The sequence below is a fragment of the Dipodomys ordii genome, unplaced genomic scaffold, assembly GCF_000151885.1.
Source record: "Dipodomys ordii isolate 6190 unplaced genomic scaffold, Dord_2.0 Scaffold71, whole genome shotgun sequence".
Classification (NCBI taxonomy): Eukaryota; Metazoa; Chordata; class Mammalia; order Rodentia; family Heteromyidae; genus Dipodomys; species Dipodomys ordii.
The window spans coordinates 1,862,299-1,885,610 of record NW_012267287.1 but is presented as its reverse complement, the minus strand read 5'-3'; the positions used below and the strand labels follow the sequence as shown (position 1 = coordinate 1,885,610).

At 42.7% G+C, this 23,312-nt stretch overlaps 1 protein-coding gene across 1 annotated transcript in view; it reads right to left on the bottom strand.

Moving 5' to 3' along the window:
• Positions 1–21,279, bottom strand: part of Grk4 (G protein-coupled receptor kinase 4) — a 48,502-nt gene extending 27,223 nt beyond the window's left edge. Inside the window, exons 1-10 of the mRNA XM_013023884.1 lie at positions 21,188–21,279; positions 19,096–19,208; positions 12,008–12,085; positions 11,016–11,119; positions 8,605–8,697; positions 7,045–7,108; positions 5,026–5,189; positions 4,670–4,741; positions 3,208–3,279; positions 1,405–1,442 (exon numbers count right to left, since the gene is read on the bottom strand). Of these exons, the coding sequence (XP_012879338.1) occupies positions 1,405–1,442; positions 3,208–3,279; positions 4,670–4,741; positions 5,026–5,189; positions 7,045–7,108; positions 8,605–8,697; positions 11,016–11,119; positions 12,008–12,085; positions 19,096–19,208; positions 21,188–21,239 (850 nt within the window). The 5' untranslated portion in view covers positions 21,240–21,279. The remainder of the gene's footprint in view (positions 1–1,404; positions 1,443–3,207; positions 3,280–4,669; positions 4,742–5,025; positions 5,190–7,044; positions 7,109–8,604; positions 8,698–11,015; positions 11,120–12,007; positions 12,086–19,095; positions 19,209–21,187) is intronic.
• Positions 21,280–23,312: the final 2,033 nt, after the last annotated feature.

The following is a 23,312-nucleotide window of genomic DNA, read 5'->3' as shown; positions in this document are numbered from 1 at the left end:
ATGCCTTGTTACCCTTTCATTCACATCTTGTCTTTTTTTGGGGGGGGTGGTCCAGTTGTGGGGCCTGAACTCTGGGCCTGGGCGCTGTCCCTCAGCTCTTCAGCTCAAGGCTAGCGCTCTACCACTTGAGCCACAGCGCCACTTCCAGCTTTTTCATTTTTGCTTATGTGGTGCTGAGGAATCGAACCCAGGGCCTCAGGCATGCAAGGCAAGCGCTCTACCACTGAGCCACCTTCCCAGCCCTCACTCACATCTTGTCTTATCCCCTTCCTTCACTTCACTGTATGTGTGTGTGGTACTAGGGGTTAAACTCAGGGCTTCACACTTGCTAGGCAAGTACTCTACTGCTTGAGTCACACTGCCAGTCCTTTTGCCCTAGTTATTCTTGAAATAGGGTCTCATTTTCTGTCTGGGTCAGTGTGCACTGAAATCTCCCTACCATACCTGTGCTGACAGCCATGTACTACTGAGCCCAGTTGTTGGTTGAGATGGGAGTCTCACAAATGTTTTGGCTTGGGCTCACCTAGAACTACAATCTTCTCAATCTCATCCTCCAAAACAGGTTGGGCCTAGCACAGGTGGCTCACACCTGAAATCCTGTAATACTGATGAGGCTGAAAACTGAGGACCAGTTCAAAGCCAGCCTGGGCAAGAAAATCTCCACTTAAGGCTCAGAAAACCAGAAGTGGAGCTGTGGTTCAAAGTGGTACCGTGCTAGCTTTGAGCACAAAAGCTCAGAGAGGGCACCAAAGCCCTGAGTTCAAGCCCCATGACTGACAGAAACAAAAACAAAAAACAGGTCAGACTATAGGCTTAGCCCCAGCACCTAGCCTTGTAACACTCATTGTAGCTATGAATAATCACTTGATAGAAACTCCTGCTTATTTGGTTTATGTGCCAATCAGCAGGCGTTCTCAGGGTGGGGACCCCTCCGACATTCAAGGTACACCAAGGTCAGGGTGGCCTCCATGCTGCTAAGAGGTAGCTGGCCTCCCAAGGCCATTCTCCACGCACTCTAACAGGGCCCTCAAGCAGGCACCTGTACCCTGCTCCGTGATATAAGGACAGCATCAAGGGCAGCTTGCCAATATTTAGATGGGCAAAAACCAGGAATCTAAGAAATAAAGCAACATGTGAGTCAACTGTAAGAAATAGGACAATTGCTTTACTTTGAGTTTACTTCAAAAACTTAATAATTAACTAAAAATATGACCATTTCTGCTTCTTACCTAAATCCAGGGAATGGCCAGGTCGTCCATATTTTTTTTAAATTAAGGAGCACATACCAAGGAGTTTCTTTTTGGTGTTGTTTCCATTCTGCATTAACTGGCTAAGTACATGTTAACTTCTATGTTCAAGGCCCCGAACAGTCTATGATCAGGCACAAAAGGCCTGGGCACTTACCATGATCATCCAGGAGGATATTCTCAGGTTTTAAGTCTCTACAAGGAAAGGAACAACAATGAAAAACACACAAGAGGACCATGGGAAAAAAAGATGGAGTACTCATTTTCAATGTTAGTTCTGAGGTCTAGAACATGCTATTAGTGTGGTTAGGAACCATCTAATGTTCTTCCCAAGATAAGAGGGTCCTTGCTCTTGCATTTTTTGGGGGTCCCTTATGAAAGAATCTAAGAGAACATGATGGAAAATACTATCTTTTATCTCAGAAGATACATGTAAGAGAAAATGGCAAGACAAGCTCAAACAGCAAGAAAGTGACCAATTCCCCAACTACCCATTCATTTAAAGGATATAATCTAAATTAGCATATGAAGTAATCACTGGAGCCAGGCAACAGTGGTTCACACCTGTAATCCTAGCAACTCGATCTGAGGATCCAAGTTGGTAGCCAGCCCAGGGCGGGCAGGAAATCTGTGAGACTCTTATCTCCAATTAACCACTCAAAAACTGGAGCTATGGATCAAAGTGGTAGAGTGCTAGCCTTGAGCAAGAGAGCAAGAGAGCTGAGGGATAGCACCCAGGCCCTGAGTTCAAACCCCATGACCAACACAAAATAAATTAGAAATGAAATACTTATTGGGTTTTTAATTTCTAATTTCCCTCAAAATGATAATTATAGTATACTAAAGTTGAACTTTTTTGATCAACATTCTTCAGTTTTGTGCTTTAACTTAAAAAAAATTGTCCAAACTGATTTTTTGAACAATTTTATAAAATAGACTTCATATAAACTCACAAGATTTTTATTTTTCCCATTACTTTTGGACTTAGGTATCTCTTGAGTGTCATTAAATATACTACATGTATTTCAGATACTTCTGTATTTGATACCATGCAACTACACAGAGAAGCTGTGTGTGTGACTACCACAGTGTTACACACAGAAAATGATCATATTTATGCAGTATACCAGGGCAAATTCAAGGGATTTTGAGGACATCTTACACAGGCTTTGGTAACAATAATCATGTTTCTTTTATTTTCTTGTTGTTCTTTATTTATTTTAACGCTTAAGGCTCAGGGCTTGAGCACTATTCCTCAGCTTCTGTGATCATGGCTAGAGCTCTGCCCCTTGAGCCACAGCTCTACTTCCGGCTTTTTGCTAGTTAACTGGAAATAAGCTTTCCTGCTTGGGGTGGCTTCAAACCACAATCCTCAGATTTCATCCTCTTGTACAGCTAGGATTATAGATATGAGGCACTGATGCCCAGCTTCATTATATTTTGTTTTGTTTCTTTGGTCTTTTTTAGGTCCAAGACTGGAACTCAAACTTGGTACCTGATTCTTTCACTCACTGGCCCAATTGCTCTAATGAATTAGCCACTACTACAATTGTCTTCTTTATAAATATAATCATTAAAAAAAGAAGTAAAAGGAAAGATATTATTCAATTTATATAAAACATCCAAATAAAATGTTTTAAAAAATTAAAATACAAAAAGATGGAGTACTCTAGGAATGCTTCTAGGACTTTTATTAAGTTTCTAACCTTTTCACCAAATAATAACAGATGTAAAACAGCACAGCTTAGGGTCTGGCCTTTGGCCAAAGAAGGCCCAAGCTTGCTCTCTTTCAAAACGCCTGGGTTCTAGTGGGCTGCTTTGCGGGCTATCTCCAGACATTCACAAAACCATTCTTGTCCTGGATGAGTCACCCTGCTGCTGGGCCTCACATAAAGCAGGACTCCTGAGAAGACTCTCAGGACTCTATTCTGGGTAATTGCCCACAATGAGCAGGACTCACCTCAACAGACTCCTGAACAGTGCCCCAGGAGGCTTCCACAGCAGGCTGACTGTGAGGCTGTGCTGGCAGTTCCTGGGGAGGGGCAAGGGCAAGGTGTCTCCAAGGCTCCCAATTCTGACTGCTAACAATTGCTTAAAGCCCTGCTATGTGCCTGAAACAGAAGCTCTTCCTTTTTGACCTTCAGATTGCTGAAAAATTAAAATGTGTTTAACTGCACTGTCTCTCCACAAAAAGGAAGCTCATTCTCTCTAGAATTTAAAAATGGCTTAGGAATTCCAGCATTTCAAAGACTGGTAGAGGACTTGTTTTCCTAAAACAAAATAATACTGGCTGCACTATAAGTTTAACTTGATTAAAATTTAACTTGATTTTCTTTTCTTTTTTTTTTTTTGTCGGTCATAGGGCTTGAACTCTGGGCCTGAGCACTGTCCCTCAGCTCTTCAACTCAAGGTGAAGTGCCCCATCCCTTGAGCTACAGCGCCCCTTTTTTTTTTTTTTTTTTTTGGGTCCAGTCGTGGGGCCTGAACTCTGGGCCTGGACGCTGTCCCTCAGCTCTTCAGCTCAAGGCTAGTGCTCTACCACTTGAGCCACAGCGCCACTTCCAGCTTTTTCTTTTTGCTTATGTGGTGCTGAGAAATCAAACCCAGGGCCTCATGCATGCAAGGCAAGCGCTCTACCACTGAGCCACCTTCCCAGCCCCATAGATCTGAGATTTCTGTTTTATGGTAGTTACACAATGTTTAAAGCAACTCCAAAACAAGTCCATTTAATTAACGATTTTTACATAACTACATATGAGACTGGTGTGCTACACATACACTACCATATCAGATGTTGGATGTGAAAACATGCATCACGTGTCCTCCCAAGCACATTGCAGTTGACCCTAATGCTGGGAAATTGATGGCTTCAAATTACTTGTATTCTCTAACCAGCCTTCATATTGTAGTACACAGTGTAGGAAATAGGCATCTGGGTGGGAGAGAAACTAGGTTTGGAGATGAGAATCACACCACACGAGGCATTACTTAAAGCCTGAATTCACTTTTCTAGGATGTGTTTGACTCATTTGCCCATGTAGAATCCTTATCTACAACAGTGTAGGTTAAAATGGAGGAACTAGCCAGGTGCCAGTAGCTCACACCTATAATCCTAGCTACTCAGGAGGCTGAGAGCTGAAGATCGTGGTTCCAAGCCAGCCCAGGCAGGAAAGTCCTGGAGACTCCTATCTCCAATTAACCACCAGAAAACCAGAAGCTGTGCTGCAGTTCAAGTGGTAGAGCACTAGCTTTGAGCAAACGAGTTCAGGGACAGTGGCAAGCCATAAGTTCAAGCCCCATGTCTGACAGAAAAAAAAGAGGGGGAGGGGAGTACACAATTGAAATATGGTAGTAAATGTGCCAGCAGCTGTCAAAAAAAGGCAAAAAGATAGGAGAAAAATGAGGTCAGAGAGGAGGCTTACACAAGGAAGCCTGGAGAAAGATCTTTCAAGCTCATCAGAGTTACCATGTTCACGATAAAGATGGCAGAACACCTGGCGTAAGTTCAGCAAACATCAAGATGCTCTAAAGCTGAAGGTGTGAAGAATGACTGACAGAATGGGAAAGAGGGCAGCAACAGATTCACAAAGCACAACTTAGAAATAGGATGAGCACTGCTGTCTTGTGCAAGATCCAAATGAGGCAGAAGGCTGAGACTAAAAATAAAACTACAGAGCAAAGTCCCCCATAAACTCACATAAACCAGGCATTGAGTGATCCTAGGGTATGAGGAAGAGCATGCAGGAGGTCTGACAGAGTGCTGCTGGTTCAGCACTACATAGGGATGGTAAAAATACTTACCACAAATCTACTGTGCACTTTTTCTAGTATAATTTTTTCATTCAAAGCCATAGCTTCACCTTTCCTCCTCTTTACTCTCTTTTTTTCAAGCTTTTTACAGGCATACATCTTTCCTGTAGCTCGTACTTGACAGGCACAAACCTAATTTAAGAAAAAAAGGTATGTACACACAATTTTTTTGGTAGAGAAGATTGAAATCAGGGCCTGGGCACTGTCCCTGAGCCTCTTTGTGCTCAAGCTAGCGGTCTACCACTTGAGCCACAGCACCACTTCCAGGTAGTGTGTGTATGTGTGTGTGTGTGTGTGTCTGTGTGTGTGTCTGTGTGTGTGTGTGAGTGTGTGTTCGTGGGGCCTGAACTCTGGGCCTGGGCACTGTCCCTCAGCTCTTCAGCTCAAGGCTAGCGCTCTACCACTTGAGCCACAGGCTAGCGCTCTACCACTTGAGCCACAGCACCATTTCTGGTTTTCTGTTGGTTCATTGGAGATAAAAGTTTTATGGACTTTCCTGCCAGGACTGACTTTGTTTTTTTTTTTTTGTTTATGTGGTGCTGAGGAATCAAACCCAGGGCCTCAAGCATGCAAGGCAAGCGCTCTACCACTGAGCCAACTTCCCAGCCCCCCAGGGCTGACTTTGAACAGTGATCCTAAGATCTCAGCCTCCTGAAAAGCTAGGATTTCAGGTGTGAGCCACCGGTGCCCAGCTTTTTTAGATTTTTATGAGAAAAAAATATAATTAAAGTTACATATTCTCCTAGAATATAGCTATTCCAAAATTTGTTTGGTCATTTTCCTACAATTATAGCAGTACATTTGCACCTCTCTTTCTACCTCTTTCTCTTTCTTGGCAGTACTAGGGTTTGAGGGCCTCCTTATTCTTACTAAGCAGATGCTCAATTGCATTTAGTGCATTGCGCCGGATATCCTGCAAAGGAATCCAGAACGGAGTCTGAGGCATACTTCTATGGCTCCCCAACGGATGACTTTGACCATGCTGTCCACTTTCCTACCATGTTAAAATGCAAATGTGAAACAGACCTCACTTATAGTGCAGTACCTCTTAGGTCAGCTTTGTAATCAACCTTACAGCAATTCCGAAGGTTTTTGCTTTTGAAGTATAACCTCCTTCTAAGCTTAAACACTGTATGTTTGTTTCTGTTGCGGAGTTATAAACTCGGACTGAGTATGCCACTCCAGATAACTGATGAGATCATTAACATCTCTTTAAATCACCTGAAAAGACTGCATGCTATCATATTTAAAGACTACCTTTCATGAATCTATGAGGCATTTCCCTAGGATTTTTCCAAATTGACACATTTTGAACACCTTTGGATTTTTATTTTCTTTCCCTCAGGCGATAAAAATGAAATCTATGGACTTCCAAATGCTTTTTCCTTTCTCCCAGATACCTGGGAGACTATAGGAGGACTGTTTGAGTTTAGGAATTTGGAATCATGTGCAACATAGCTATCCCTTTCCATTATTAACAAAACAAAATACTTTGTACTGCATGAATTTTATAGCTAGTACTAAAATATGGAAATAACAGAAGATCCACAATAGGGAAGCCATAATCTTTCAATCCAAATTGCCTGAACTTGAATATCAAACTCTAAAAAACAACTGTTTGGGGGCTGGGAAGGTGGCTCATTGGCAGAGTGAGTGCCTTGCATGCATGAGGCCCTAGGTTCGATTCCTCAGCACCATATAAGCAGTAAAAAGCCAGAAGTGGCACTGTGGCTCAAGCGGTACAGCGCTAGCTTTGAGTTGAAGAGCTGAGGGAGAGTTCAGGCCCATGACTGACAAAACAATAACAACAACAACAACAAAACCCACAACTTTCTTTTAAAGGATGGCTAAAATTACGTCCAAAGTGCACAGAGAGGAAATAAATGTACTGGTAAGGTGACGCTGTACATATGGCTTACCATTTTCCATGACCTTGCCTTTTACCCACCTAGATCAGAAGTGCTAATCATTGGCATGCAGTACTCACCTCTCCAAATCCGCCTTTTCCTAGAACTCTGTAATATCTAAATGTATTCTTTGTTACTGGCCGCCTAGTCAATTAAAAAAAAAAAAACTGAAGTCACATATTACACTGACACTTTAAAACAGAAAAATCTATCTAACTTTCATGTGGGCTTATTTATTTGACCTAGCCACATTTCTTGACCCATATTGCTCAAAGGGAGTGCCTAGGACCAAGGTGTCCAAGCTGAGGGACCATCACTTGCTCTGGTGGGACATCTCCGATTTGCACGGAGAGGAATAAGTACATTTAAAATCTCTTGAAAGTAACCCCTCTGAACGGTATTTTCACACACACACAAAAAAAGGGCACACTAAAATATATTCACATTTACAACTCATGGCACAGTCTTAGGCATACCTTTTAGCCTGTTGAAACTATCCAAAGGACACTGACATAAATACAGCACACTGTCCCTTGGAAAAAGACTCAAAGATGCTTATCTAATGCCCAAAATAAATGTACAAACTACAATAGAAAATTTAATCACCCAATAATAATTTTAGCAATAGTAATCATAATAATACTAGCAGCAGCTGACACTTTGGAGATACTCTGTGCATCAGATATTGGGCTAAGCATTTTCTAAGCATTTTCACTCATTTCTCAGGTCATTTGTACAGAAGGAGGATTTAAAAATCATAAAAGCTAATAAGCCACTTGTGAGAATCTGAGCAGTAGCCTAGTCTGCAAAGTCTTAACCACTGCATCATATTATATAATTGTATTATAAATCCAGGATATGTTTTATTTTCTAACCATTATACTAAGAGAATTAACTGTCATTTTAAGAAGTTCACTGAATATGGAGTTCACTGAATATATCTATTAATAATTCTTGGGGTTGGGTATAGTAGTAGATATCTGTAATTTTAGCTACTCAGGAGGTAGAAACATGAGGAGGATCATGGTTCCAGACCAGGCTGAGCAAAAAAATTGAACAAAACTCCATCTCAACTACCAAGCATGTCTGGACATGGTGGTGATTCATGCTGCACAGGAGTCCCTAGGTCTAAGACCAGGCAAAACAAAACACCAACAACATCAAAAGGCCCTATTCCAAAATAACTAAAACTAAAAAGGACTGGGGGCATGATTTAAGTGGTAGAATGCCTACCTATTAAAGAGGCCCAAAGTTCAAAACCTTATACTGCCAAATATAATTATTTTGTGTGAAAAATACCACATGTAACTCAAGATTTCTAGTAGTATTCTGACAAATGGAAAAGCAGAAATCCAGCCGGGCGCTGGTGGCTCATGCCTATAATCCTAGCTACTCAGGAGGCTGAGATCTGAGGATCGCGGTTCAAAGCCAGCCCGGGCAGCAGAGACCGTGAGACTCCTATCTCCAATAAACCACCAGAAAACCGGAAGTGGCGCTGTAGCGAGCTGAAGGGCTGAGGGACAGCACCCAGGCCGAGTTCAGGCCCCACGACCGACCAAAAAAAAAAAAAAGCAGAAATCCATTAGTATGCACTATGAGAATTACTACTTGCTTTTATTGAGTTTTAAGTTAAAACCTACCTTTCCAGCCATTTCCATTGTAAAAATCGAGAAAAATATGAGCTTTCTTGGTATTCTTCAAATGGTTTTGAACTCAAATAGTTACGGACAATTCTAGGAAAAGATTTATACAATTACAAACATTTGTTGCATAAAAATCTGAAGATAAGGGTGCTTTAGAGCATTAACAAGCTTTGAATATGGGAAAACCAATCATTACACACAATTCAGTATATAGAATTTGCAATTATACAAGCGTACACTATGTTCTACTGCTGTTAGTTAAAACAGAAGCCAGGCACTGATGGCTGAGGCCTGTCATCCTAGCTATTTAGGAGGCTGAGATCTGAGGATCACGGTTCCAAGCCAGCCTGGGAAGGAAAAGTCTCTGAGACTCTTATCTCCGATAAACTGCTCAAAAAACCAGAAGTGGTGCTGTGACTCAAGTGGTAGAGCACCAACCTTAAACTGAAGAGCTGAAGGACAGCACCCAGGCCCAGAGTTCAAGCCCCATGACCGACAAAAAAAAAAAAAGAAAGAATTAAAAAGAAGTTAATCCTGTTTATTTTCCCAAAGTTAATGGTTATTTTTTACATATACAGAGGAGAAAAATTATGTAATAAATAATATACCAGTAGAAACACAATACTTTGAAGGCATTCAAAGCTATGTGCCTGTATGTTTTACAAAGGTGCACAACTGCATGCTAATAGCCATATGGTAGGAAATATTATTTTTAACGTTACTTATTGTTTTTAAAGAAGCAAAAAAATTCTTACTTGGGGAATAGATGAGGGACAGAACACAGCTTTGCTTTTTATTTATGAGTACTTACTACTCAATAAATGCTGAGTAGAAACAGGTTCTGTGCTGGTGCTCAAGGAACAATGTCAAACTCAATCACCTCCTGAAATCTGATGGCTCAGTTAATGACTGATGAATGAGAGCTGTGAGAGAAGGTAGCAGCTACAACATACAGATTTTACAGAACACCTACTCTGAATATGAAAATAATGTGGCGTTTTTGGAATAAGTTACCCAGATGAAGGAAGAAGGGTGTGTAAGCATGGAAAAGCACCTGGCTTGTTTTCTTGCCTTTTGTTTGTTTTGTAATAATGGCTGTATTATTAAAAGTATCACAAATTCCAGATGCAGACCCACCACGTGACAACTGCACAGGAAAGCTGCCTAGGACACTGAGACCCTTAGTAAATTACTTGTAGAAATGTCTGTAACACATCATCTCCAAAATAACCATCAGAAAGCTGAATGGCCAGGGCCTAGTGGCTCACACCTGTAACCCTAGCTACTCAGGAAACTGAAATCTGAGGATTACGATTCAAAGTCAGCCCAGACAGCAAAGTCCATGAGACTCTCAAGTGGTAGAGTATTAGCCTTGAGCAAAAAGAGCCCAGGTATAGCACCCAGGCCCTGAGTTCAAGCCCCAGAACTGGTGAGCATGTGTGTACATGCATGTGTATGCTTGTGTGCACACACACAGAAAAAAGGCTGCACTATAGGTGTGGCACATGTGGCACAGTCCTCAAGGAACAAGCAAGACAAGCAAGCTTAAGGCCCTGAGTTCAAACTTTTACTACTTAGGGAAAGATTCAGTTGTTTTTTTCTCAGCTTGATGACTCTTATATTCCCAAAACCCGTGCAGTCTTTGGTTGCCCACCAGCCTCCAACATGTTTCTAAAGTCCACTTGCTTATCTTCATTATCACTGTCATATCGTGGTCTGGATCACCATCATCTGAACAGCAAGAGCTTTCATGACCAATCTTTTAGAAACCATCTCCCCTAGTCCAAATTGCCACTAGAGTAAAAATTTAAAACCACAACTACTATGATGGACCAGAGCCATAACAGGGATATAAAAATACTAGAGCTCAACCATGGGCACTCTTCAGTATGCCACTTATGTACATGTGATTATTATGTACATGTGAAAGGTAATGCTGTAATTTAGAAAGTTCTCTGATAAGAACTTATTTCAGGGGCTGGGAAGGTGGCTCAGTGGTAGAGCGCTTGCCTTGCATGCCTGAGGCCCTGGGTTTGATTCCCCAGCACCACATAAGCAAAAAGAAAAAAAAGCCGGAAGTGGCACTGTGGCTCAAGTGGTAGAGCGCTAGCCTTGAGCTGAAGAGCTAGGGACAGTGCCCAGGCCCTGAGTTCAGGCCCCACGACAGGACCCAAAAAAAAAAAAAAAAAAAAAGAACTTATTTCACTCCAGGAAAGTTAGAAAGTGTTTGTGACTTTAACTGAGTATCACTATCCCACAATACTGTGAAATTTGGGAAATTATGTAACCTCTTAATCACAATAAAAAATTTGAAAAAAAAAAAAAAAGAACTTATGTCACACAATGAAACCTTTGACTCTTGGAGTCATCCACAGAGAGTAGGTAAAGGGCTACCATGACCCACTTACCTGGTACATTCCTCAAAGATGTTCTTGGAGGGCTTCTGATTCAGATTCCCTCTACAGTATTTCACAGTTTCTGAAGAAATTTCTGATAGAGTCGATTTGGAGTTCTCCATATAGCCCAAACCAAACACATAACAATTAGTGATTTCAAAGTTCCCTAATCATAAACAGAATCTACTACTCACTTCAAAGAAGCAAAAGATAAGGTATAGGAAATAAAAGCCAAAGCAGCTGGTTGAAACAATTTTCTAAGGAATTTCTTCCTTTTTTTTCCAGTCCTGGGGCTTGAACTCAGGACCTGGGCACTGTCCTTGAGCTTCTTTTGCTCAAGGCTAGCACTCTTAACCCTTGAATCACAGCCCCACTTCTGGTTTTTTCCTTTATGTGGTCCTGAGAAATTGAACACAGGGCTTTATGCACGCTAGGCAAGCACTCTACCACTAAGCCACATTCCTAGCCCCAATAATTTATTTATATTATAGTGTGTGTGTGTGTGTGTGTGTGAATGCGCACGCATGGGCGAGCGCCAGGTGGACCAGTACTAGGGTTAGAACTCAGGGCCTCATGCTCTGGCTGGACTTTTTCACTCAAGGCTAGTACTCTACCACTTGAGCCATGTCTCTGGTTCTGGCTTATTATTGGTTAATTGGAGATGAGAGTCTCCCAAATTTGTCTGCTTAGGATGGTTTTGAACTGTGATCCTCAGATCCCAGCCCCCTGAAATAGGTAGAATTATAGCCATGAGCTACTGGCTCCCATCTGGGATTTAATTACTGATTTCCTCACTGACTCAGAACAAAAATTTAAGGGTTGGAAGGGTGGCTCAAATGGTAGGACATTTGCCTATGCAAGAATGGGATCCTTGGTTCAAATCCTAGTATCACAAAAAACTAACAATAAAAGGAATTAAGACTTTTGTTTTATCTTATCAAAATTAAAAATATCTACACACTTCAATTATTAAAAAGTAATTTATTCTAAAGAACAAAGCCTACCTCCTTACTGAAGAATCTATCCAAGATTGCTAGTCCACAACCTTCCTGATCCTTATCAATGGTGACTTCATACTCTGCCTGATTGGAGGTGATGGGGAAAGGAGAATGTTATTTGTCTTCTTCCACCAATGTTTCATATTGTTTCAATTCTGTGATCTATGGAATTGGCTTTACACCCTCAGAACCAGAGAGCACTTCTACTGATCATGTACCTCAATGGCTGTTCTTTGAAAATCTAAGAAATATGAGGAAATAAAACTGTCCAAATACTATGTTAAAAATGAATTGTACAACTGTGGGTGGGATGGGTGGGAAAAACTGGGACAGAGTGAGGAAAAAGGAAATATTGTCGAAAAAGAAATGTACTCTTAGGCTGGGAGCCTGTCATCCTAGCTACTCAGGAAGCTGAGATCAGAGGATCGCAGTTCAGAGCCAGCCCAGGCAGAAATGTCTGTGAGACTCATCTCCAATTAACCACCAGAAAACCGTAAGTGGTGCTGTTGCTCAAGTGGTAGAGCACTAACTTTGAGCTGAAGAGCTCAGGGACAACTCCCAGGCCTAGAGTTCAAGCCCCACAACCGACAAAAAATAAATAAATAAATAAAAGAAATGTACTCTTTATCTGAGTTATATAATTGTAACCCTACTACACATCACCTTTATAACAACAATTTAAAAATTAAAATAAAGACTGATTCCAGGGGCTTACACATGCTAAGCATTTACCGCACCACACTGAACCCATGAGCTACACTCGCATATAAACAGTTAATTTTTCTTTTTGTCAGTCCTGGGGCTTGAACTCAGGGCCTGGGCTCTGTCCCTGAGCCTCTCTATGCTCAAGGTTAGCACTATACCACTTGAGCCACAGCACCACTTCTGGCTTTTTCTGTTTATGTGGTACTGAGGAATAGAACCCAGAGTTTCATGCATGCTAGGCAAGCACTCTACCATTAGACCACATTCCCAACCCCTAAACAATTTTTTTTCCCTGTTGGTCATGGGGCTTGAACTCTGGGCCTGAACACTGTCCCTCAGCTCTTCAGCTGAAGGCTAGTGTTCTACCACTTGAGCCACGGCGCCACTTCCGGTTTTCTGGTGGTCTATTGGAGATAAGAGTCTCACAGACTTTCCTGCCTGGGCTGGCTTTGAACCACAATCCTCAGATCTCAGTCTCCTGAGTAGCTAGGATTACAAGTGTGAGCCACCAGTGCCCAGCTTGTTAATTATTAAAAGGGAGTTAATGAAATTGTAGAACAATTATTTCCATCATCTCTCCATGCTTCATTATATTTGTAGCCATTACCTAAATCTAAGTAAAATGTACTAGGTAATAACACTTAAGAAATGTCCATGGATTGCTTGGAGAGCTGGAACCAGAGCTCCCAGGGTAAGTCTTGTTATTTTTGAGGTAATATACATGAGGGGCTTTTACTGTGATTTTTCCATGCATGTACACAGTCACCCACACATAAAGAACAAATGATATCCTCCACCAGCTGATACACGTAATCACGTATTCATTAGCTCCTGACAACTCTGAAAGACTTTCTGGGTCTGGTGTGTCCTGACCAAATGGAATGAAACTAAATTTTATCCTGTATGAGGCTTACACCCTTACCAGAAAAGGATCTAACCCTGAAGGTCCTCGAAGCTCTGGGAGGGTAGTTTGTGGGAGTGTGAACTACTCCAGACTAGCCATTTAGGCCAGCAGGTGTATCTGTGCAGAAAGATGGTGCTGGAGTCACCATCCACACAGCTCCCAGTAACTACTCTTCAAATATGAAAAGCTTACCATACAGGTACCTGGTTCAGCACACAGAATCCTACAGTATTATACACTGTGGGACCAAAAAGAGCCTCTCTGGCTCTGAGATCCACTTTTGGTCCTGGAGGATACTTCTGTCATGGAGAGGTGTTGGACAGATAGACCTCAAGGAAGGTCTCTGGGGGAAAAGGTGACACCTGGGTTTACCCTTCCTGCACCCATGCACACAGCTTTTATTTTCACACACAGCACTCACCAGGTATGCCACTGGTTGTGCCTGATGCTACTCTGAAACTGACAGACCTTGGCTGTTATCACAAGTCTGAGGCTTTTGAAGGGTGGGGGCATTCGGGTGAATCCCTTTCCTCTGCTTTGTCATGGAACTGGCGGCTGGAAGCCATGTGAGACTGCATGTTCGATCTATCACATTTCATGTCTTTTGTTTCTGAGTTAACATACATTTGCAATACGAGAAGGTTTCACCGTGGTGCTTCCATATATGCACATGTATACAGTGTGCTTTGAACAAATTCATCCCCTCCACCTTACCCCCACCATATCCTCTGCACTTTATCTTGTCTGATGTGAGCCTGCAATACTGGAGGAGCGACTGTCCCATAAAGTCCTGGTACCAGGGTTTAAGGTTTGGGAGAGGTGTGGGTCACAGATGCCTCCAGGTTTCCTTATGGTGGAGGCTGCGGCTCCCCTCTCCCCCGACCAAGGGCACAGGGCTAGAGCTGCAAACGATCTCCTAATTGTCTGTGTTGCCTTTCTGTTTTGCCCTACTTTTCTTCTTCCTTAGTTTTACTCTTCCAAATATTCTCTCATCTTTCCTACCCAGACTTTTCAGAGTCCAATGGAAAATGTTTCTTCTTTACCCTCTTGCCACTCCTCCCTAATAGCACTTGAACTCAGGGCCTGGGGGCCGTCCCTGAGCTCTTTTGCTCAAGGCTAACACTCTACCATTTTGAGCCACAGTGCTACTTCTAGTTTTCTGGGATTCACTTTCCTGCCAGGCCTGGATTTGATCAGATCTCAGCCTGCTGAGTAGCTAGGATTACAGGAGTGAGCCACCAGTATTGGGCTCATGTTTTGTTTTCTTTAATGATCATAACAGCTTCTCCTCCTCAAATTTAAGCAGCTATTTAAATAAATGATAAAAACTACTTTGGAGGCTAAGCTCAATAGCTCACTTCTGTAATCTCAATGACTCAAGAGGTGTAGATTAGAAGAATTACTGTTCAAGACTAGCCTGGGAAAAAGTTAGAGACTCCATCTCAACAAATAAGCTATGTGTGGTGGCTCATATTGTGATCCCACCATACAGGAAGCTATGAGCAGGATAACTGAGGTCCAAGGATAGCTCTGAGTAAAAGGCTACACCCAAAATTTAAAAAGCTGGGCACCCCTGACTCAAGACTATAAATAACCCTAGCACCTAAGTAGGCTGAGATCTGACTTTGAAAACAGCCAGGGGTAAACAAGGCAGAGAGATTATCTCCAAAATTAAACAAAAAACAAAAGCCCAGAAATTCAAAGTGGGAGCATGGCTTAAGTAGTAGCACTATAGAACTGAGCTATAAAAGCAGAGAAATAGCCAGGTACCAGTGGCTCATGCTCCTCCTAGTTACTCAGGAGGCTGAGATCTGAGGATCATGGTTTGAAGCCAGGAAAGTCCTTGAGATACTTATCTCCAATAAATCACCAAAAAGCTGAAACAGAGTTGTAGCTGAAGTGGTAGAGTACTAGCCTTGAGCAAAAAGAGCTCAAAGACAGTGCCGAGGCCCTGAGTTCAAGCTCCATGACTGACAGAAAGAAAAAGAAAGAAAGAAAGAAAGAAAGAAAGAAAGAAAGAAAGAAAGAAAACAAAACAGCGGTTGAAGCATGCCACAAAGTGGTAAATATCTGCCTAGCAAGTACAAGATCATGAGTTCAAACTCCAATACTAAAAATAGAAAATAAAAATTGGAAACTCTGCTCATAATGGTTAAAAAAAGTTGCTTGAGCCGGGCGCTGGTGGCTCACGCCTGTAATCCTAGCTACTCAGGAGGCTGAGATCTGAGGATCGCGGTTCAAAGCCAGCCCGGGCAGGAGAGACCGTGAGACTCCTATCTCCAATAAACCACCAGAAAACCGGAAGTGGCGCTGTAGCTCAAGTGGTAGAGTGCTCGCCTGAGCTGAAGAGCTGAGGGACAGCGCCCAGGCCCAGAGTTCAAGCCCCACAACCGACAAAAAAAAGTTGCTTGATTTTGTGCATTGGGGGTGGGGGGAAGGTGATAGGTCAGTATAGTCAGCTTTACCTTCTGCACACGTTGTCTGATAGTAAGCCAAATAAACTTTCAGCCTTGCTCACTAATTCCTTTGTGTTTGAAGGCGTGGAGTGGAAATTGAACTTTCTTTTAATCTGTTGGGAAGTTTTCCCCCTTTCTTCAATTGACTTGAAGTAAGGAAGATTATCCTACATAATCTGGGTGGATCTTACCTAGTCAGGTAAAGGGTTAAGAAGAGATCTGAGACTTCCCTGAGAGTTCTACCTGAAGACAGAAGTTGTGGTCCATCCCTTGAGTTCCATTATGCTTTTCCTGATATCCATTCCACATTTTTCTTTCTTAGAGCCCATCACCTTGCAAGCCAATTCCTTACATAATAAAAGCCTCTTTATATCTTCAACTGGCTCTGGTTCTCTGGTTGAACCCTGATTGATACATACCACTAAACCATTCAAGAAACACCGAACTCTTTGTTCTGGTACCAGGAAGGGGAAATAAATATGCTGTAGTCCACTCAGGAATATGATAGTCAAAACAACATGTTCTGCAGAAAATCACACCACTACCAAAAGGGAGATAGAAACAAGATCTGCCAATGGTCAACCGACAAATACCTAATAACTAGTTGGTATCATGACAATATATATCCAAGAATCTAAACTTAAAATAGAATGGTAACAATGCAGTGTAGCCGCTTTAATATACACCAAAAAATGTTAATCCCTAAATTCTTACTATACAGCAGTTAGGCAAATACAACTCACTATAAGAAAACTCGCACTCACATCCCACGTCTGGAACAAACCTGCCATTCCCCACTGAGTCAGGACTCTATCTTTAAAAATATAATACAGGACTGGGAAGGTGGCTCAGTGGTAGAGCGCTTGCTTTGCATGCATGAGGCCCTGGGTTCGATTCCTCAGCACCACAAAAGCAGAAAAAAAAGCCAGAAGTGGCGCTGTGGCTCAAGTGGATGAGCGCTAGCCTTGAGCTGAAGAGCTGAGGGTCGGAGCCCAGGCCCAGAGTTCAGGCCCACGACCGAACCCAAAAAAATAAATAAAAAATAAAAATATAATACGTCAGAGAGGAAAGCGATAGGGAAATCTCAAGAATAGGAAGCAAATAAACAAAAGTGTTCCCCTTGAGCAAAAAGCTTAGGGACAGTGCCCAGGCCCAGAGTTCAAGTCTCAGAACTGGCAGAAAAAGAAAAGAAAAAGCTATTTGAGGAAATATGAATAAATACTCAATATATTCAGCCTTTCTGCTGAATTTACCCATTTTCTACAAATCAGTTACTTATTTTTATGCCAGTACCAGGGCTTGAACTTAGGGGCTTGAATTCTTGCCCAGTTTCTTGCTTATGGCTGGTGCTCTAACATTTCAACCATACCTTCAGGGGGTATGGTTGAAATGACTTTTTTTTTTTTTGTCGGTTCGTGGGGCTTGAACTCTGGGCCTGAGTGCGGTCCCTCAGCTCTTCAGCTCAAGGCTAGCGCTCTACCACTTGAGCTACAGTGACACTCCCAGTTTTCTGGTGGTTCACTGGAGATAAGAGTTTCACAGGCTTTCTTGCTGGGGCTGGCTTTGAACCTTGATCCTAAGATCTCAGCCTCCTGAGTAGCGAGGATTACAGGCGTGAGCCACTGGCGCCAGGTTCCAGTATGACATTTTTGCTGGTTAACTAGAAATTAAATTTTATGTACTTTTCTGCCAGAGCCGGCCTTAAAATGCAATCCTCCAGATTTCAGCTTCCTAAGAGTAGCTAGGATTACGGGCTGGGTCACCAGTACTCAGCCTGATCAATTGTCCCTCTCTCTCTTTTTTATTGGTAGTTGGTTCTAACTTAGGGCCAGGGTGCTGTCCTTGAGTTCTGCTGCTTAAGGCTAGTGTCCTAACACTTTGAGCCACAGTACCACTTCTGGTTTTCCCTTAGTTAATTGTAGACACGAGTCTCACAGACTTTCTTGCCTGGGCTGGCTTTGAACTGCAATCCTCAGATCTCAGCCTCCTGAGTAGCTAGATTAGAGGTGTGAGCCACCAGCCCCAGGATCTGATCAGTTATTTCTGAATTTCATAGTTTTAAAACTCTAGATTTGCCAGCGATAGTCATATACATTTGCTTTTGTCAGTCATGGGGCTTGAACGCTGGACCTAGGCGCTCTCCCTGAGCTCTTCAGCTCAAGGCTAGCGCTCTACCACTTGAGCCACAGTGCCACTTCCGGCTTTTTCTGTTTATATGGTGCTGAGGAATCGAACCCAGGGCCTCAAGCATGCAAGGCAAGCACTCTACCACTGAGCCACCTTCCCAGCCCATCATATACATTTTGAAACATAAAACTATTCACCTATAAGGAAATTACATTCCATACAAGGTGATCATCTTTATCATCATTATCACTATTATTATCTTAAGTAGTTGCACAAAGTGGTTTCAATTCAAAATGTCAGTTCATGAGTATCACGATTACAGTAACATTACCCCTTCCATATGTTTCTGGGTTAAAAGTGTTTTGGGTTTATAGGATCTTGCCAAAGAAGAATATAGCACCCCACTGGGCGCCAGTGGCTCACATCTGTAATCCTAGCTAATCAGAAGGCTGAGATCTGAAGATTTCGGTTCAAAGCCAGGAAGGTCCATGAGACTCTTATCTCCCATGAACAACCAGAAAACCAAAAGTGGTGCTGTGGCTCAAGTGGTAGAGTGCTAACCCTGAGCTAAAGAGCTGAGGGACAGCACCCAGGCCCAGAGTTCAAGCCCCATGACCAACAAATAGAAAAAAGAATATGGCACCCTGCCAGCAAGGGTGCTTTTCAGGTATTAGCCTGTTACCCTTCATATAAATAAAAGCATCATGATTCAGTCACCTAGTGATGAGATTGTCCCAGCACCTGAACATGCCACATGAAACAAATCACTTCATATTAAAGTGATTTCCAGACTAAGAAGATAATATGACACCATATAACTAGTTTATCTACTGCTATATCATTATCCAGGTCTAATTCAAAAACACAGATGGGGCAGTTCAACACTGAAATGAACTACTTACCACTGCATCCAAGAATTCAATACATAGCTTTAGATCTGGAATTGTACTACAGAATTTCCTGAAGAGAAGTCTTCCTATTGGCTGCTTTTCACAAAGACTGCTAAAATCCTTTTCTGGGTAAAGAAGGAAATGAGAAACAAGCAAATACTGTGGTTATAATCCACTAAGTGCTGTTCTGAATCTTACTGTTTTTACTTGATACAATAAAAGTAAAAAATAGTATTCACAGTATTATTTTTTTAAAACTATTGTTCTGTTTACTAATTTAAACTGTGTTATCAAGAACATTCAAAATATTCAGGCAGAAGTATGTGGTGGCTTGTGCCCGTACTACTAACTACTAAGAAGGCTGGGATCAAGAGGATTGTGGTTGAAGGCTAGTCTGGGCAAAAAGACTTTTTGTCACTCCTTCTTATCTGGGTACAGGGGTGCATGACTGTCATACTACCTATGCAGATGCTGAGACTGACAGGGTGATAGTTTACTGGGCAATCAAGGCAGTAAAAGTCCATGAGACTCATTTCAATCAAAGAAGCTGGGCACAGTGGTACACACTGTATAATCTCAGCTTTTCCTAGTGGAAAAACTATGATTGTGATGCAGATGCATACAAAAAAAAGCTGGAGAAAGTAGAGTTATGGTTTGAGTGATAGAGCACCAGCCTTGAGCAAAAAAGCTAACAGACAGTGCCCAGGCCCTGAGTTTAAGCCCCAGGACTGGCAAAAACAACAACATAAAAAACCATTTTTTTGGGGGGGGTCCGGTTGTGGGGCCTGAACTCTGGGCCTGGGTGCTGTCCTTCAGCTCTTCAGCTCAAGGCTAGCACTCTACCACTTGAGCCACAGCGCCACTTCTGGCTTTTTTCTTTTTGCTTATGTGGTGCTGAGCAATTGAACCCAGGGCCTCATGCATTGCAAGGCAAGCGCTCTACCACTGAGCCACCTTCCCAGCCCCATAAAAAACCATTTTTAAGATAGGCACCATGGCTCAAGCCTGTAATCCCAGATATCTGAGAGGCAGACATAGGAGATTGTGGTCTGAGGCCAGTCTGGGCACAGAAGTTTGTAAGACTGGGCTTGGAAGGTGGCTCAGTGGTAGAGCACTTGCCTTGCATGCCTGAGGCCCTGGGTTCGATTCCTCAGCACCACATAAGCAAAAAGAAAAAAAGTCAGAAGTGGCGCTGTGGCTCAAGTGGTAGAGCGCTAGCCTTGAGCTGAAGAGCTGAGGGACAGTGCCCAGCCCAGAGTTCAGGCCCCACGACCAGACCCAAAAATATATATATAAAATAAAATGTTTGTAAGACTCCCTTTTCAACCAATGGTTGGGTGTAGTGTGGTCTGGTGTGGTGGCAGGACTGCAGCCTGGCTGGCCCAAGTATATAGCAAGATTCTACCTTAAAGAGAGGCTGGAAGAGCTCCTACCTAATCCCTAAAAGAATGCTTCTAATGAAAAAAAATCAGTGCCAAGAGCTTCTGGCTCACATTCATAATCCCAGCTACTCAGGAGGCTGAGATCTGAGGATCAAGGTTCAAAGCCAGCCTGGGTAAGAAAGTCCTTAAGACTCTTTGTCTGCACTTAGCTACCAAAAAAAAGCAGGAAATGAAGCTGTGGCTCAAGTGGAAAAGCACTAGCCTTAAGCAAAAAAAAAAAAAAAAAGATAAACAAAAATAGTGATATACTTAATAACTAACTACAGATTAGAAAGCTCATGTAAGTAGAATTTATCATAAAATGTTTAAAACAAGGAGCTCAAGAAAAAGTAAAATCTGTTGGGCACTGGTGGCTCACACTTGTAGTCCTACCTATTCAGGAGGCTGAGAGCTAAGGATAGCAGTTCAAAAGCCAGCCCCAGCAAGAAAGTCAGTGAAACTCTTATCTCCAATGAACCACCAGAAAACTGGGAGTGTAGCGCAAGTGGTAGACCACTAGCCTTGAGCTGAAGAGCTCAGGGACAGCACCCAGGCCAGAGTTCAAGCCCCATGACCGACAAAAAAAAAAAAAAAATTCACCACAAAAAAAAGAAAAAGTAAAATCTAATTAATGATGCAATGCCAATCCTACCCTCCAGACAGAAGCAGGGACTGTTACTCACCAATGACGTGTTTCAGCTCACTACACTGGCTGATAGGGGGCAACTTTAGCATTTCCCTCCATTTCCTGCTACGACCGTTTTTTTTGCCAAATCCTCCTAAAATAAAAAAAAAATATTAAAACTCCTTTAAAAGTTTTATTTTTATATTTGTTCCACTGTTTTATAGTTTCTCAATATAGAGCCCAGGCTGACCTTGAACTCTGGATACTCTGGCCTTAGCCTCCAAAGTGTTAGGATTATAGGGTGTACTATCATACCCAGCAAAACGGGAAGTTATCAGATTTTCTTAATTAAAATACTTTGAAAATGATCAATATGGTCATATTTGGAAAGTTTTTCATAGGAAGAGATATCCAAGTAGAATTAGTGTCACTAATACCTTACTATTTGATTGTATAGTTTGGATACCACAGTGAGTAAAATTCAAACTGATAACTTGTCTTATCTGGAAGTTAGCTTGATGAAGCTCTGTAATGTTATGCTGACCTTTTGGAAGTAGCTCTGCTGAGCCTCAGTTTCCAAGTCTGTAAACAGAAGCTGACATCACATTTGACAGAGCTGTTATATTAATTCAGAAAATACTTGTATTTGCTGGACATTATGTAAACCAAGCACTGGATGTATGATGGTTAAACAACAACAAAGTCTAGGCAGGAGGTATAACTCAGTGCTAGGAGGCAAGCCTATGGATATGAGGAGGCCCTGGCTTAAATCTCCAGCAACAAAACTGAACAACGCCCCCTCCCTCCAACTACATTCTGAGAAGGAAAAAATAATCATATGGTAATCAATTAGAAAAGACAGTCAATTAGCCGGGCGCAGGTGGCTCACACCTGTAATTCTAGCTACTCAGGAGACTGAGATCTGAGGATCTCAGTTCAAAGCCAGCCCGGGCAAGAAAGTCCATGAGACTCTTATCTCCAATGAACCACCAGAAAACCAGAAGTGGTGCTGTGACTCAAGTGGTAGAGCGATAGGCTTGAGCTGAAGAGCTGAGGGACAGCGCCCAGGCCCAGAGTTTGAGCACCACCACCACCCACAAAAAAAGGAAAAAAAAATTCATTTCAAACTACCATTGTCATCCTAGGCTTTTTAGTGGAAGAAAATACTAGCATCATGTAACATTTAACAAACATTTATATCTTTCTTACTATCTGATCTCTGCAGCATTATAACGAAGTCTACATCAGGTGCCATGGATATCACCTGTAATCTTAGTTACTCAAGAGGTTAAAATTAGGGGTATGGTGTTTCCAGGCCAGTTCAGGCACAGAGTCTATAAGACCCTCTTCTCAACTAACAGCTGGACACAAAAGGACACACATGTTAACCTGGCTACAGCAGGAGGCATAAACCCTATTTCAAAGTAAACTATGCAGAAAAGGCTGGCGGCATGGTTCTAACTGTGTCTGCTTGGAAAGTATAAAATCCTGAATTCATACCCCAGTATCACCAAAAAAGAGAAAAGGAAAAATGTGCTTTATTTAAAGTCTGCTTAAAAAAAAAAAAAGCACTATACTCAGATATGCAGTTAGAGGGGGAAAAACAAGCCCAGACCTAGAAGTGGTCTGATCCTGATTCCCAGTAGGGACGATGCCCTTCCATAGCGGTTTGGGATTCAGGGAGCAGTCACAGTGTGTTCTCCTGAGAGGTGTAAAGAGAGTGCGCGTGCTCTGAAGTCCACCTTTCCACACCACCGCGGCTGCCACCATGATTCTGTTCAGAACTGTAACCGTGCACAAACTTTGTTCTCTGTTCTCCCCGCTCCCCACCTCCCGTTTCGCAGGACACCACAGTCTGGAGCGCACGAAGCCCGGCTTTGCACTGGCCACGCCGTCCCCTCTCTGCCTTTGATGGGTAACTGGGCACTACTCCCTGTCCCCGTGGGCGTTCCTGTCCCACGTTCTGACCCAGAGTGGCCCCTGGTTTGTCCTAATTAGGACTGGGGGGGGCGGGGAGGACGAGGGAGGAGTGACACCGGCGTGGGGCCGGCCTCGCTCGCAGCGCCCCCACGGCATCCGAGGACCGCGGACCACTGGGACCCCGGAGACCGCGAGTCGGCGCAGGGCCCGCTCGTCCAGAGCCACCGTTCCGAGCGCCGGCTGGCGGCCCAGGTGGCTCCCCG